This window comes from Notamacropus eugenii, chromosome 2 (genome assembly GCF_028372415.1).
Source record: "Notamacropus eugenii isolate mMacEug1 chromosome 2, mMacEug1.pri_v2, whole genome shotgun sequence".
Lineage (NCBI taxonomy): Eukaryota > Metazoa > Chordata > Mammalia > Diprotodontia > Macropodidae > Notamacropus > Notamacropus eugenii.
In genome coordinates, this window is record NC_092873.1 from 317,035,484 (window position 1) to 317,050,617 (window position 15,134).

The 15,134-nt window shown below is 38.9% G+C and overlaps 1 protein-coding gene across 11 annotated transcripts in view; it reads left to right on the forward strand.

Annotated features, from left to right (window-relative positions):
* GAS7 (growth arrest specific 7) overlaps positions 1 to 15,134 on the forward strand; it is a 282,359-nt gene that overhangs the window by 191,647 nt on the left and 75,578 nt on the right. For 9 of the 11 annotated variants that reach the window (XM_072645087.1, XM_072645088.1, XM_072645096.1 and 6 more), the window contains exon 3: positions 5,892 to 5,972. The exons of the other annotated variants lie outside the window; for them this stretch is intronic. In XM_072645087.1, the coding sequence (XP_072501188.1) occupies positions 5,892 to 5,972 (81 nt within the window). The remainder of the gene's footprint in view (positions 1 to 5,891; positions 5,973 to 15,134) is intronic. 11 annotated transcript variants of the gene reach the window in all.

Consider the following 15,134-nt stretch of genomic DNA (forward strand, 5'->3'; position numbering starts at 1 on the left):
TATTCAGTATTGATTTGTTACCTAAGAAGGATCTAAATTTGAGAGGGGACAGCAGAACCTAGCAGAGCATAATTTGATGGCGTGAAACCTGAAACTGAAGTGCACCTAGTAGTCATTGTAGCAGCAGCAGCAGCAATAATCATTGTAGTTGTGGTTGGAGGTCTGGTCCTAGAGTCAGGAAGACCTGGGTTCAAGTTCTGCTTCCATTACTCAGTGGCAAAGCATCTAGTGATAAGTCTCTCTGAGTTTCCCTAGGCTGGTCCTCTCTAAATTTACCTAAGCTAGTCTTTTCTAGATTTCCTTCAGTTAGTTGGTCCTCAGAGAATAAACTCTGTCGAGGCTCATACTCAATGCCTCTTGAGCTCTATAGGACCTTCCCGAATCTGTACTTGATAGGCATAACCAAGAGGCACCTCTTCACTGTGATAAGGCACCTGAGTTAGGTTTTAGTGGAGAATAATAGCTCGCATTTATGTAGAATGCTTTGTAGTTTACAAAGAACATTTTCTCATATAAACCCCTTTGAGCCTTACAGAGACCTTGTCAGGTTGGTATTATTGGAGTTGTTCAGTTGAAAAGCCCTATTTGGAGTTTTCTTGGCAAAGGTACTTGAGTGGTTTGCCATTTCCTTCTCCAGTTTATTTTACAGATGAGGAAACTGAGGCAAACAATGTTAAGTGACACTCAGGGTCACTCAACAAGCAAGTGTCTGAGGCCAGATTTGAACTTGGAAAGATGAGTCTTCCTGACTTCAGACCCAGAACTTTCAATCTAGGTGGTACCAGCTGCCACTGTCACCTTGGTAAGGCAAATATTATTAGGTTTACTTTATAGTCTGGGAAATTGAGACTTAAAAGAGATTGGCTTGCCCAAAGCCACCCTCAGCTAGTAGGTGTCCAGGACAGTGTCAAATGAAGATTTTCTGAGGCAGACTTCTGAAATCTTTGCAGCACAATATACTGCCTCTTCTAGTGGAGAACCAGAAAGTTTTATGACAAATATGTCAAGTATTGGGTATAAGTATACCAATACCATGACACAGACTTACTGATATACCTACAACATACTTTGAGAGGCCCTTGTGAAGTTGGACAGCAATTCTCCCTCTGTTGTTCCTATGTTCTAGCTTATTAGGCAACATCCTAGTTTCTGCTTTTTCTTCTGATAGTTAATATCAGTGTGTAAATTTTAGGGATACATGTCACCTAACTTTCTGAGGAATTGTCCATATCAATGAAATTATAGGTGTAATCAAACAAAACATGTCATGTATCTCACAACGTTATTGTATCAAATGAGAGTACACACAAAACTCTTTGAAAACCTTAAAGTTCACCATAAAATGTAGGCTCATTCCCCCACTGTATGGCACATGTGTGTTGAGTGGTTACAAAAGAACAATTATTTGCTGCTACATATTCCTAGTTGACAGACAAAGAAATAGTCTAGAAAAGTAAGATCATATACCTGGTTAGGGTAGAGCAGGAACTAGCACCAACTTTCCAGATTCCCAAGTCAGTATTTCTTGTGGTGGTGATAGTGGTAGTTCACACCAATGCTGTCTAGGGGATTTTCTTATCAAAGATCCTTGGAGTGGATTGTGATTTTCTTTTCCAGTGGATTAAGGCAAAGAGAGACTAAGTGACTTGCCTGGGGTCACACCTCTAGTAAGTATCTGAGACAGGATTTGAACTCAGGTGTACCAGACTCCAGACACAGCACCCTCTTCATGGAGCCACTTTGCTGCCTCCTAGGCAAACAAAGGTTAAGTGACTTGCCTAGGGTCACATAGCTAGTAAGTGTCTGAGGATGGATTTGAACTCAGATATTCCTGACTCCAGGCCCAACTCGCTATCCATTGAGCCACTGTCTATATTCTCTCTGAGAAAAGACATTATCTGGGCCATTGAAGCATTTATTGCCTGATGGTATACACAAAATAATTGGAAAACTGTAAATGTAAAATGTAAAAAAATGAAACAATAACATATGAAGATCAGCTAGTAGCTATATTTTACAACTACTCCCAAGACATGTGAGAGAAGATATTTGCATTCTTGCAATTTGCCCAGGTCCTGGCCTACCCTTACATTACACAGAGCAACTATATCCATAGGGGTTTGGCCCAGAAAGGAGTAGGACGACCTGTTGGGTAAGCCAGCAACTTCTGTAACAGAATCAAGAAAAGCAGGGACTGCACTACTGATAGGGCTGGACCATGCCAAGAAGAACCTGAAATACCAGCCTAAACATACTCTAGAGGTGTGAGAAATACAGAGGGAGAGAGACAGACCAACTGAAAGAGACATTGGGCAGGCTGAAGGGGGTATGCAGCTGAATTGAAAAGGACAAATTAAAAGAAAAAGGGAAACTATCTTCTTTCTCAGATGAATATTTCAAGATAAACCGCTCTTCTTTTGTCCTGCAGTTCTCCTGGATATCAGCTCTGGAGTAAGGTTTCACTGATTTGTCTCTTTCTTTGGAATCCAGATGAACTACTTTGGATGGCTCCTTAACTGGGTCCTTAAACTTCAACCTGTAAATAAAATTGCCACTTAAAGGATTTCTTGCTGCTAAGAATATAACCCACATGTTTCTTCCCTCCCTTCCTGGAAGGAACCTAGGAAGGTTATTGAGTCATCAAGAAGAAAAAATTGAGTTTCTGGTCTGCTGTGGTGATGGCCAGAGTAATAGTCCCCTCTGATCTCATGGCTCTGCCAAGCTTTCCTTTTTAGGGTGTGCTTGGCTCCTTTGCTTTCAGTGGGTGCAGCCAAAGATTGAGTTGAAGTTGTCATTCCAGAAAAATGTGTTTCCATGTAAACTGGGTGTGGGGGTGAGGGAAGAGGAATGGGAGGGGCTGCTATTTGGCAGGTCTTCCTCAATCCTTTTGCTTTAATTTTAACCTGTTCTTCTGGAGGGTTCCAGGATAGAAAAGTTCATGAGTTGAGACCTTCATGGATACCTAGGGTGACCAAGGACTCAAATGCTGCCCTCAATACTGCTGAAGTTAGTATTTTCAGTGGTTATTTTCAGTCTGATAATAGGCCAAGACACATTTCTGCCATAACATTGGCCTTGATTCCTATTGTGTAAGTGGTATGGTCAACTGGAAGATAGCTGACTGGCCTTTTTGCTGCTAATGATATAACTCAGGTGGATTGCTTTCCTAACTTCAGAGTTACAACTGTACTCAGAGAGATTTATCGGCCTACTAGGATAAATTCTGACCCTCAATTTATGATACAGAATTGTTTTGTTTTGTTTTTAACTGTGGTATAGCTGTGACTAGAAGAGAAAATGGGAGTACTTTGAGTCTTCCCACAGCGCTAGAAGTTGTGAAGTGAGGTAATAGTTACTAGATACATAGGTCTTGATTTCCATCTTAATGATATTAAACATTTATAGTACTTTGGCAAAATTCTTAATACTGTGTTATTTAATCCTAACAACAATCCCTTGAGGGTGAAACCCCATTTTAACAAATGAGGAAACTGAGCTTGAAAGAGACTAAGTTATTTGTGTGATAGTATCACATAGCTGGGAAGTATCTGAGGTAGGATCTGTACTTCAGGACTTCAGATCCAATACTCTATCCACTGTAGCACCTAGTTTTTTATACTTCTTGTTATAGCCTAAGTTGAAGTTTGAGCAGAGATGGGTGGTACTTAAATAGAAACAGCTTTTTAACATAGTAGATCTCCAAATATGTTGCCATCTCAAGCATGTTCTGTCACTCTTTAAGTGGCTATTGTGTTCCAGACATTGTGCTAAACTCTGGGAATACAAGGAAAAGTAAAAGACAGTTCCTACTCTCAAAGAGCTAACAGTCTAAAATGGGAATGACAGCATACAAACATGTATAAACAAGCTTCATACAATATTTATTAACTGATATATAAAACAAATCTGAAATAACCAACAGAGGAAAGACATTAGCTTTAAAAGGGGATCAGGAAAGGCTTCCATGTGGAAGGTAAGATTTTTATCTGCAGCTTGAAAGAAACCAAAGAAGCCAGGAAGTGTAAATGAGAGAGAGCATTCCAGGCACGGCAAACAGTCAGTGAAAATACTTGGAATCAAGTTTCTTATATGAGAAAAGCAAGGGAGATCAGGGTCACTGTACTGAAGAATACTGAGTTGGGGAGTGGAGAGGTTGGTGTAAGAAGACTGGAAATGAAGACAAGTTATAAAAGTGTTTGAATATCAAGTAGAAGCTTTTATATTTGATCCTGTGGGTGATGGGAAACAACTAGAGTTTATTGAAGAGGGCTGGTGACATGAGGAGATCTACACTTTAGGAAGATCCGTTTGATAGCTGAGTAGAAGATGGGTTGGAGTGGGGAGAGACTTGTGGCAGGGAGACCAACCAGCAGGCTATTGCAGTAATCTAGGCATGAGGTGATGAGGGCCTGCACCAGCATGTTGGTAATGTCAGAGGAGAGAAACAGGCATACTGTGAGAGATATTATGAAGATAAAATCAACCAGACTTGGCAACAGATTGGCTATGGGGGTGAAAGTGAGGAATCAAGGATGGCACCTAGGTTTTGAGGCTAAGAGACTGGGGGGGAATGACAGTATCCTAATAATAAGGATGTTATGAAGAGGAGAGTTGGGGAAGAAAGATAATGAGTTTTGGACATGTTGAGTCGAAGATGTCTAGGAGACATCCATTTGGAATTAGGAGATTCAAACCTGGAAGTCAACTGAGAAATTGGGGCTGGATGTAGTAGAGTTGAAGGTCATTAGCATAGAGTTGATCATTGAATCCACAGACACTGATGAGGTCACCAACTAAAACAGTAGTGGGAAAAGAGAATATGGAATCAGAACATAGGTTCAAAGGCTAGCTCTGCGTACTACTACCTGTTACAACCCTGGACAAGTCACTTTCCTCATGTAGGTCTTACATCTGTAAGATGAGGAGGGAGGATAAGGAATCTTTTCATTCTAAATTTATTATCCTTCTATTTGCCAAGATTTTGAAGTGGAGCAGGAATAAAGCTGAGACTTGCCTTCGTCAATCTATTAGGACTTTTATAATTTTGCTTTCCTAAGCCTCAGGCTAAGGTATCGCTAAGCTTAGGAAATAGGAAAAGTAATTTCTTTTCCCAAAAGTTTTGGTGACTTCTGGTGTAGAGATGCATCAAACATTCCCAGCAGTAAAACTACCTCAGAATGCAGAACATCTTTTCATCCTAATGGCAGTTGATGTATATTGGATAAAGAGGATGGGAGGTAGTATCTCAAGGGCCACACTGTGGCTTCTCTGTGTTGAAGATTTTTTTTTTCTGAGTGCCTCATTTCTCCCAGGAGGCCCATAAATGTCAGCATTTTCACAGGAACCAGCAAAACATTTCAAACGAAATTTTAGTTGGTGTTTGATTAAGGGATGAGAGAGAGTAGCTTGTCTTTGGAAGAAACTTTCTGCTACTTTTGTACATTTTTTTACTTTTTCTTCCTCCTTCCCTCCCTTCTTTCTCTCTCTCTCTCTCTCTCTTTCTCTTTCTCTCTCTCTTTCTTTCTTTCTTCCTTCCTCCCTTCCTTCCTTCCCCCCCCCATTTATTTATTAAATTTATTTCTAAAGAGGGCTCAGTTTGGAAATCCCAAACCTATAGTACATGCCTCCCTCTCTGCCACATTACAGAAAATGAATTCTAGGTTTCTGGTCTGCAAATAGACAGGGCTTTCTCTTCCTTGAGACTTTGGCTGTGAACATGGGGGAGGGAGAAATAGGAGAATCCTATCGTGCCCTTTAGTTTTCTGGGCAAAGGAAAAAAGACCCTTTCCTGGTAAGCCTGCAAAGATCTCTCCCTTATGGCTTTATCCTTCTTGCATTTGCTATTTCTTGTTCTGTCCTTTGAAACTCACAATACTGTTCTCTTTGACTAGAGACTACATGGGAGCGGCCCAACGGTTCTCCTCGGACCCCATCAAGCCCTGGCCCTCAGAGGAACTTTCAGCCTGCGACAGGTACTGTCCAGTTGCCATCATGTAGCAACAGGAAGCAGGTCACACAATTAGGCGTCATCTTCATGAAGTCCCACATTAGAAAACTCCAAATAGTCAGTTCCAGCCTCTGAAACTGATATGGAGGCTTGCCAAAATTCTCAGATATGGCTGACTTAGTCTAATAAGTAATAGCCACAGATAGAGAGAGTAAAAACTGAGCATAGTCTCATGGTCCTAATAAGCCCTGGAGGATTTTTGATATAGTGGAGAAGGCAACTCTGATAGTTTTAAGATTCTGGTGAAGCCAGACTAATGAGAAATGCCTTAAGAGATCTGGTGCCAGAGTGCCTGATAAATGTCAAATTGTCTAAAGGAGCTCATAAATGAGAAAAAAAATGTTGGAGGTTGAGAGAGAGGGGCAAGACTGACAAGAGAAGAGTTGCAGACACAAGTCATTTGTGATTTCCCAGAGAGTGCTGCCTACTTTCTGACTTAAGTATACATGAGATTTGATCCAGAACCTATCATATGTGGTCTAAGAAACACAGAATATGCCATCTCTGTAATTTATTATTTGTCTGTGTACAAGTTGGGTTGTGCTTAGGTATGTTGATTCTTGAGTTCCTCTGGGATAAAAAACAGCTGTGGCAATTTGGAGGAAGTCATTGAGAGGACTGTGAGGTATGTCATCGTTCCTGGCTTCTTCAATGTTGGCCAGACACTAACTAGGAAAAGAACAAAGCTATTTCCTCCAGATATTATGATTACTGAATACAAATGGAGGCACTAAGTCATGTCAATATTGATATTCTCACTAAAAAAGAAACTAGAAGATATTAGGAAGTTACAACTCAAGGAAAGAAAGATGACTAAGTAAGAGGAAGCATTTTTGCCTTAGCTTTCCAGCATAACTACTCTACAATAACCTAGAAAACATGCCAGACTGAATTTTAAAAGGGAAGCCAGGAAAAAGTCACAGTGAGTCATTTTCATAGCCCACAGCAGTTTAAGAAGACTGGTAGAAAAGTCCACTCACATTGGGACTGGAGCTTACCAGAAGCACAGTGCAGTGTCAGTGATGTCAGAGATTGAATCTTTCTGGTGCCTAAGGATAGAAAGGGAGACAGAGCACTGGGACAGAAAGAACCTAGGGGATCCTTGAACTAGCACTGGGATAAAAAATTAGTGTTATCTGATAGCTCTGTTGACCATTACCCACTTCTAGGTCACAGACTCAAGGCAGTAAGGAGTGATTACAAGTAAGTGGGATCTTAGTTGAGTACAGAGAACAAAAAAAAATTTCCAGAAACATAGCAGTATGGCTCTGAACTCAGGAGAAGAGAAGTAACTCAGTTCTAATCTTTAGCCCAGTACCTAAGATTGCAATGGAATATAATCAGGGCAGGACACCAAGACCAAAAGGGAGTTCAATTGCTCTGAATATACAAAGCCTTCCAGTGCATGAACACCGAGTCCAGCAGCAGTCTAGTGTAACTCAACTATACCCAACAGACCCAACTTGCAGAGATCAGACCAGGAGGTCGGTGAACAGCCTCTCCCCAGGTCACACCACTTTGGAAGCACTAAAAACTTTGAATCCCCTGATACTGGGCTGTAAAAACATTAAAAGGACTTAGAAGAACAAAAGCTAAGACCAGATGTCCCTAGGGTGAGTAGTATCCAACACTTAACATAAATTCCAAATTCAAGAAATAAGCTAGAAGAATGAGCAAAAGAGGACCTAAACATGAAGAATTACATTGAAGACGATGACTTAAAAAAAAAGCAGGATTTCAGAGAAAAATTCAGATTGACCAAAAATTCAAAAAGAATTCCAGGAAGAGTTAAAGAAAGATTTAAAGGAGCTAAAAATGATTTTAAAAACCAAACAAGAGCAATGGGTAAAAAAGATATGAAAAGGGAATTAACAGCTTAGTTTAAAAAAAAGGACAAAATTTTCTTGAAGCAAAAGTTCTCCTTGGAGCCATAAATAAAGGCCTTGGTAGGATTGGTATCATGTATCAAAACAAAGCAAGAAATATTCTGATAGACATTTGGTCATGATTTATGATGATAATAAGCAAAAAAAGATCATTGTAAAGATAAAGTTTATATGCCATTGTCTATCCAAAAAAATAAAGAGGTAGAATAATTCCACAAAAAAACCCTCACATCTATACGTCATTTCAAATTGAATCAACTTTAATAAATGGATTTGAAGGGAGCATTTACAATATGCATTGGGAAGGACTGTGAAAATTTGACCCAGGATCAAGAAATTAAAGAATCGAAAGTCTTATATACTACCTATAAGCTTCATGTCTAAATCTCATGAATACCTTTTCTTAAAAGAACACTAACTAAACAATTTTATTGATGCCTTTTTAATTTATTTCTTCTGGTTTTTACACCATCATAGTTTTCCCCAGTATCCCTTCCTCTGTCTCTCCCAGATAGTCATTTCATATAACAAATTATTTTTTAAAGAAAGAAAAAATGAATAAAATAAGCCTAACTGAAACTGATCAGTTTGAACGTTTCATATTGAAAAGATCCTAAAGCATGTGCAGCATGTAACAACTGTGGACCCTCCCCCTCCACCAAAGGTTGGATTGGGGGTGTTTTCTCTCTTCATTTTAGCCCTACTTTTGATCTTTATATTTTTGTTGCATTCATTTTTTTTGTGTATGTGTATAGTTTTTATTTTCATTTTTTTTTGTATGTTATTTTCTTAGCTGTGATTCATTCTGAATCAATTCAGGTAGACTTTTTCCATATTTCTCTATATTCATCCCTTATATAATTTCTTATAGTACAACAATACTATAGAGTACTACTGTTTCCTGCAAAAGTCTAACCTTGTGAAGCATTTATAAGGACATGCCAGAGACAAAAAGAAAGGCATGAAACAGTCTCTGCTTTCCAGGAGCTCACAGGGGAGATACCATGCAAACAACTATGTTTACATAAGATTATAAAAAGTATAAATTGGGAGTTAAGGAAGACTGGGAAAGGTTTATTGCAGCAAGTAGGGCTTTAGCTGAAACTTAAAGGAAGCCAGTGAATCTAGGAGGCAGAGATGAGGAGAAGAAGCACTCTAGGCATGGGGACAGCCTATGAAAACTCTTCAATGGAGTGTCCTGGGCAAGGAATGGAAAGGAGACCATTGTCACTATTATCAAAGGAATACATTAAGGGGTGAAGTGGTGGAATGAAAAAAGATTTACACAAAACTTAGCAAGAGACTAAATTAACCTTATTTCCCCCAAAGCACGTAAAGATGAAACTGGAAAATCAAGAAATATATAAATCGCAGTGTTAATATTTTACAAGATATGGCTTTTTCCTTCAATACCAGGAGGGCCACCATTTTTGAAGTCTTATATTGTTGCATAAGAAAGTAGAAATGACTCTCAAAAAAAAAAAAAAACAAAAGAAAGAAGGGAAGAACAGTTCTAGACCAGACAAGTATACACAGAAGAGGTCCCAACTGAATGTGACACAATGCTGGAGGGATTGAAGGATTGATATCTGAAAGACTAAATCTTTAATAACATTATAAAAATGGAATAAGGATACTTTCACAATCCATAGTCTTGAGAAAAATGCATCATTAAAGCCATCCAATTGCCTGAAGGGAACAGAGATTATTGGGTCTTAGTATGGTTAACAAACATTTGATACTAGAACCTTAAAGCCTGTCTCTCCTCTCCCTTCCCTCCCCACCATGCACATGTTAAGATTATGAAAGCTATCTTGGTAAATATAACAACAAGAAATAATAAAGAATAAAGCAGGGAGACACAAGCTCATCAAATGTGTTTGCCACTGTTATGGAGGATGTCCATCACCGAGAACAAATAAAACAGAGCTGCCCTGCAGATGGTGAGGTCCTCCAGATGTTCCTTTTTGCAGATGAAGCACTGATGTTATCAAGCCTTGGAACACTGCAGAACATCCTAAGTGAGATCCTAAGTGAGCTCCTCTAAAGAATTTGGCCTGTTATCACACAGGAAAAATGAAGCAGATGAAGAATGATATTATAATATAGAGTTGGATGGACAACATGTAGAGTTAGTACATCAGTTCTCATCTAAAATGACAGTGCATATCAATAATGAACTGAACCCAGAATTGAATATGAGGATGAGTGCAGTCTGGGAAATGGTGACTGCAGAACTCACCCTGACACAATGGTCCATCCCTTTAACAATAGCGTTCTTCTGTTACAATGACTGTGAGTAATGGAATATCACAATTACAGGATTTCAGAACTCTTAGAGACTCTTGAATCCAATGTATATCTAAAAAGGAAGCTATTCTGCCTAGACCCCCTGAACTTTTTATCCAAACTTTTCTTGAAGATCTTTGACAAGAAGGAACTATATCCAGAACTAATACATTTTCCTCTTAGATAACTCTGATTTTGTGAAAATGTTTTTTTCATCCCATCAAAATCTCCCTCTTTTCCATATCTGTTCATTCTTTCTAATTCTGCTTTCTTGGGCCAAGCAAAGTACATTTAATCAATCAGCAATCATTTTCTATGTGCCAGGCACTATGCTAGGTACTAAGGATAAGAGGTAAAAAATGGAAGAGTCATATAGCTCCTCATGGAGCTTACATACCACTTGGGGAGAAAACGTGTGTATATAAGTGTGTATATTTTTTTTATATTTTATATTTGTCAAATATTCATATATATGCACATATATATTACATGTATATAATTTTAGAGTGAGGCACTTGCAACTGAAATGATCAGGAAAAGCTTCATATGGGAAGCAACATTTAAGTTAGGTAAAAAGACAGGCAAAGCACATTCCTTGACCCCAACAAGCTCACAGTACGGTGGGGAAGACAATGTGCAAATAACTGTTGCTGTTAAGTTGTTTCACTTGCATCCAACTCTCTGTGACCCCATTTGAATTTTCTTGCAAAGATACTTGAATGGTTTGCCTTTTCCTTCTCCAGCTTATTTTATGGTTGAGGAACTGAGACAAACCCTTAAATGACTTGCCCAGGGTCACATAACTTGTAAGTATCTGAGGCTGAATTTGAACTCAGGTTCTCCTGATTTCATGGCCGGTACTCTTATCTTTTGACTCCAGCCTGTCCTACAGAACTATATTTAAACAGCCTATATATAGGATAAATATGAAATAATCAACAGAGGGAAGATATTAGAATTAAGGCAGTCAGGAAAGGCTTTCTGTAGAAGGTCAGATTTTACCTGGGAGAAAGTTTTATCTCGAAGGAAGCCGGAGAGGCAGGGAGGCAGAGATGAGGAACGAGAGCATTTGAAGGATGGGGGACGGTCAGTGAAAAGCCTGGAGTTGGGAGATGGAGTTTACTGTGTAAGGAACAGTAAAGCGGACAGTGTCACTGGATCACAGAGGATATTGGGAGGAGTATAAGGTATAAGAAAACTGGAAATGAAGCTCACAAGAGAAATTTGAAGTGAATGTATAGAATCATGGGAGCTGATGAGGTCATATGGGATAGAAATAGAAAAGAAGAGGGCCCAAGGGCATAGCTTTGGGGTTACACCCATAGGTAGGGAAAGGCTATGGATAATGGTCAAGCATAGGAGATGAAGGAGTGAGCAGAATGTTAGGAGTAAAACCAAGACACAAAAGTGTCATGAAAGCCCAGAGAGGAGTCAGTATGCAGGGAGGAAATGGTGGTCAGTAGTATCGTGCTGCAGAGATGTTAAGAAAAATGGGAGTTAGAATCTTAGATTTTCATCTGGAATGGCCACATGGAAAGTTCACAGACTCCAGTGCAATGTTTTCTTTTACAAATAAGGAAACTGTAACTGAGATTAGGTTTTTGGGCTAGGGTCACACAGTTAATGAAGGCAGCATTTATAGTCAAACCTTCCTGATTCCATATCTGACACTATAGGCACTATACCACACTGCCTCCATTGATGGAGAAAGGCCATAAATTTGGCAATTAAGAGATCATTGGTATCTTTGGAGGGAGAAGCTTTATTTGAGTGACAAAAGTAGAAGCCAGGTTTCAGTGAGTTGAGAAGGCAGTGAGGAGAAAAAATAGAGGCCACTAAATATGCTTTTCTATGAGTTTTACTGTGAAAAGGAGACTTTTAGGACAATAGTTTAAGTGGATGGGGATAAAAGGAAGAGTTTTTGTTTGATTTATTAAAATTGAGAAAGCTTGTCAGTAGCAGGAAATAAGCCAGTAGATAGGGAGAAATGAAAGATTAGAAAGAAATATGGGAAAATATGGAAAACATGGGAAAATCTACTGGATGAGATAGAATCAGTGGCACAGATAGATGGCTTGGATTTGATGAAAAGAATGGCCACCAATAACTGGAGTAGGTGGAAGGGAAGGGAAATGATATCAGGTGGTACAGAGGTCATCAGTAGGAGAGAAGAAGAAGCTCATTAAAAATGCCCTCTAGTTTCTCAGTTATGCAAGAAGTCAGGAGCTTTGCAACAAGGGTGATTGTTATATTTGTCCTTCCTTTTTGAAGAGGACCATGACATCAAGATGATGACATGACTTGTAGTTGACTTTGAGTGAGGAGGGGTGGTTTCAGGAGTTTGAGCAATCAGAATATTCACTGTAGGAAATAAAATAGAAAATCAGGGAGCAGCAAAAGTTTTGTTTTTCTTGTGGCAGTGAGGGATCAGTTAAGATTAAATAGCAGATCTGCAGTGAATACTATCCTGTGTTATTTAATCTTCCACCTTCCCCTACACCCCCCACCCTTAGTTTTCCTTTTTCAGGCTAAATATAGTTTTATTTTTAGGGAACGATCTCAAGGCCCTTCCCCAGCCATGGTTACCCTCTTTTTGGATACTCTCTATCCAGCCTTTTAATATTCTTTTGTAAAATGTGAAAAGCAAAACAATAATCATTGCTGCAGATGTAGCATGAACAAGGAAGACGATTCTGCTCCCTGTTCCCAAACTCCACCGTCTCTTGATACAGCTTACGATCACAAGGATGTTTGTCTACCTTATCATGCCACTGACACATTCAGTCTACAGCTCACTAAAACCTACATGTCTTTTTTAGATGAACCACTGTCTGACTGTCTTTACCTTCTTGCACTTTTTGACGATTTGTTCCCAAGTGTAAAAACTTTAGTTTTATTTCTGTTTTTCATATTTCATTCATATTATTTCATTTTCAAAATTTCACATTATAGGAAACTGTATATTCTAAATAAGGAATTTTAAAGAAAAGCAAAAGTAAAGGGAAATGGCAGTCGATCAGTAAATATTTATTAAGCACGTATGATAGTGTCAAGCACAATATGATATCATATTGATATGATCAATGTATGATCAAAAAAGAAGGTGAGATGGTGATGCAATGAAGGATGAAATTATCATCCATGCATTCCACTGACATCTTTGTGCTATTAGAGGAAATCAGACAAAGTCCCCAACTTTTGGGTAGGCACAATCAAGAGACACAGAGGTTGTCCAGACATGGGTGGGCTGTGATTTGCATATTTGGAGGAAATATGCAGGTGATCTTGGTGACGAAATGTCTTCTACTCAATGCAAATCCACAACTTCTGGCCTTATATTTATGTAGGGGTAGTTGAAAGACCTGCCCAGGGCCAATATGTGATGGAGATGAGAATTGAACCAATCTTATCTTTGCTCTGAGGCCATGTTTCCTCCAAGCTTTCCTTGAAGTCCTCCCTCCAATAGAAGAAAACCCACTGTCTCCTAAATTGTTGAGGAATTGTTTTGATGTGATGTCTCAATCTCCTTCTTGGCAGTTTTCGTACATTCCTTTGAGTTCTCCCCACTAACATAATTTTACTAGATTTGACCCAGTATCAAGACTGTTTGAAATTTTAGGATCATAGAATAGAATAGATCTTGAAAGATTCCCTAGACTTGTCTACTCCAGTCTCCACATTTCACAGATAAGGAAACTGAGACCTAGAGGTGTTACACAAACTGCCTAAGTTTATACAAGTAATGTGTTACTTACAGAGCCAAAATTTGAACTCAAGTCATCCGTTTCCAGAATTAGTACTTTTTCCACTGACTAACTCTGTCATCCAAAATACTAGCTATTCTTCCTCAGTTTGAGCCATCTATAAATTTAATAATCAAAACATTTGATCTAAGTCACTGATAACAGGGCCAAGTACAACACCAAGCATAGCTGTCTGGGGCACAAGAGAACTCTGCAAAGTTGACTGCAATCCATTAATGAGTACCTTCTTGGTCCAACATTTCATTTAGTTTTGAATCCAGTTAACTACACTATTTTCTTGATCCTATCTTTCCTTTTCTATTAAAATAGCATAAGCTTCTGTCAAATCCTTTTGCCAAATCTAGTTAAACTGTTTCTGTAACATTCACTTGATCTTGGCATTTTAAGAATGCTTGAAAAAAATAAGGTCAGTTTGGCAAAACCTGTTCTTGATGAAGTCATGCTAAGTTCTTTGGGATCTTTGTGATTTCCATTGTCTACATGCTGACAAGCCATTCCTTAAATTATATACTTTAGAATTTTGCTAGAAATTGAAAAAAACTCCATGAGTCTGTGGATTCTGTTCTCTTGCTTTAAAAAAAAGGGTTGAGGGGATATTACTTGTCCCTCCTATTCAGTTAGAATTGACAAATACCACAATTTGAGAGCTGGAAGGGATCTCGGTAGTGATCTGGTCCAGACCATGTATCAGGGAATCCCCACTACACCAAACCTGACAAATGTTTTTCTAATCTTTGCTTGGAGACTCAAATTAGAAGGAATTTACCATTCTGCTTTTGGACAGCTCTAATTATTAGAAAAATTTTGGGTTTTTTTTTCCCCTGAGGCTATGCCTGAATTGACCTCTTTGCAACTGTTGCTCAGTGCTCCTGGTTCTGCTCTCTGAATCCAAACATAACATGTATAATCTCTTCTCCATGCCAGCTTTTGAAAACTTGAGACAGTTATCATGATTCCCTGAGTCTTCTCTTCTCCTGGCTAAAAATCTTCATTTCCTACAACTGATCGTTACTGTAATCTGGACTCATGCCCTTTCACCATCTTGGTTTTCCTGGACACTCTCCAGCTTATCAATGTCCTTCTTAAGCCATTGTATTCAGGAAAATATTCTAAATGAAATCTGACAAGAGTATAGTGTGACTCTCGCCTCACTATCACCAAAAGGTACACCCCTCTTAATGAATCCCA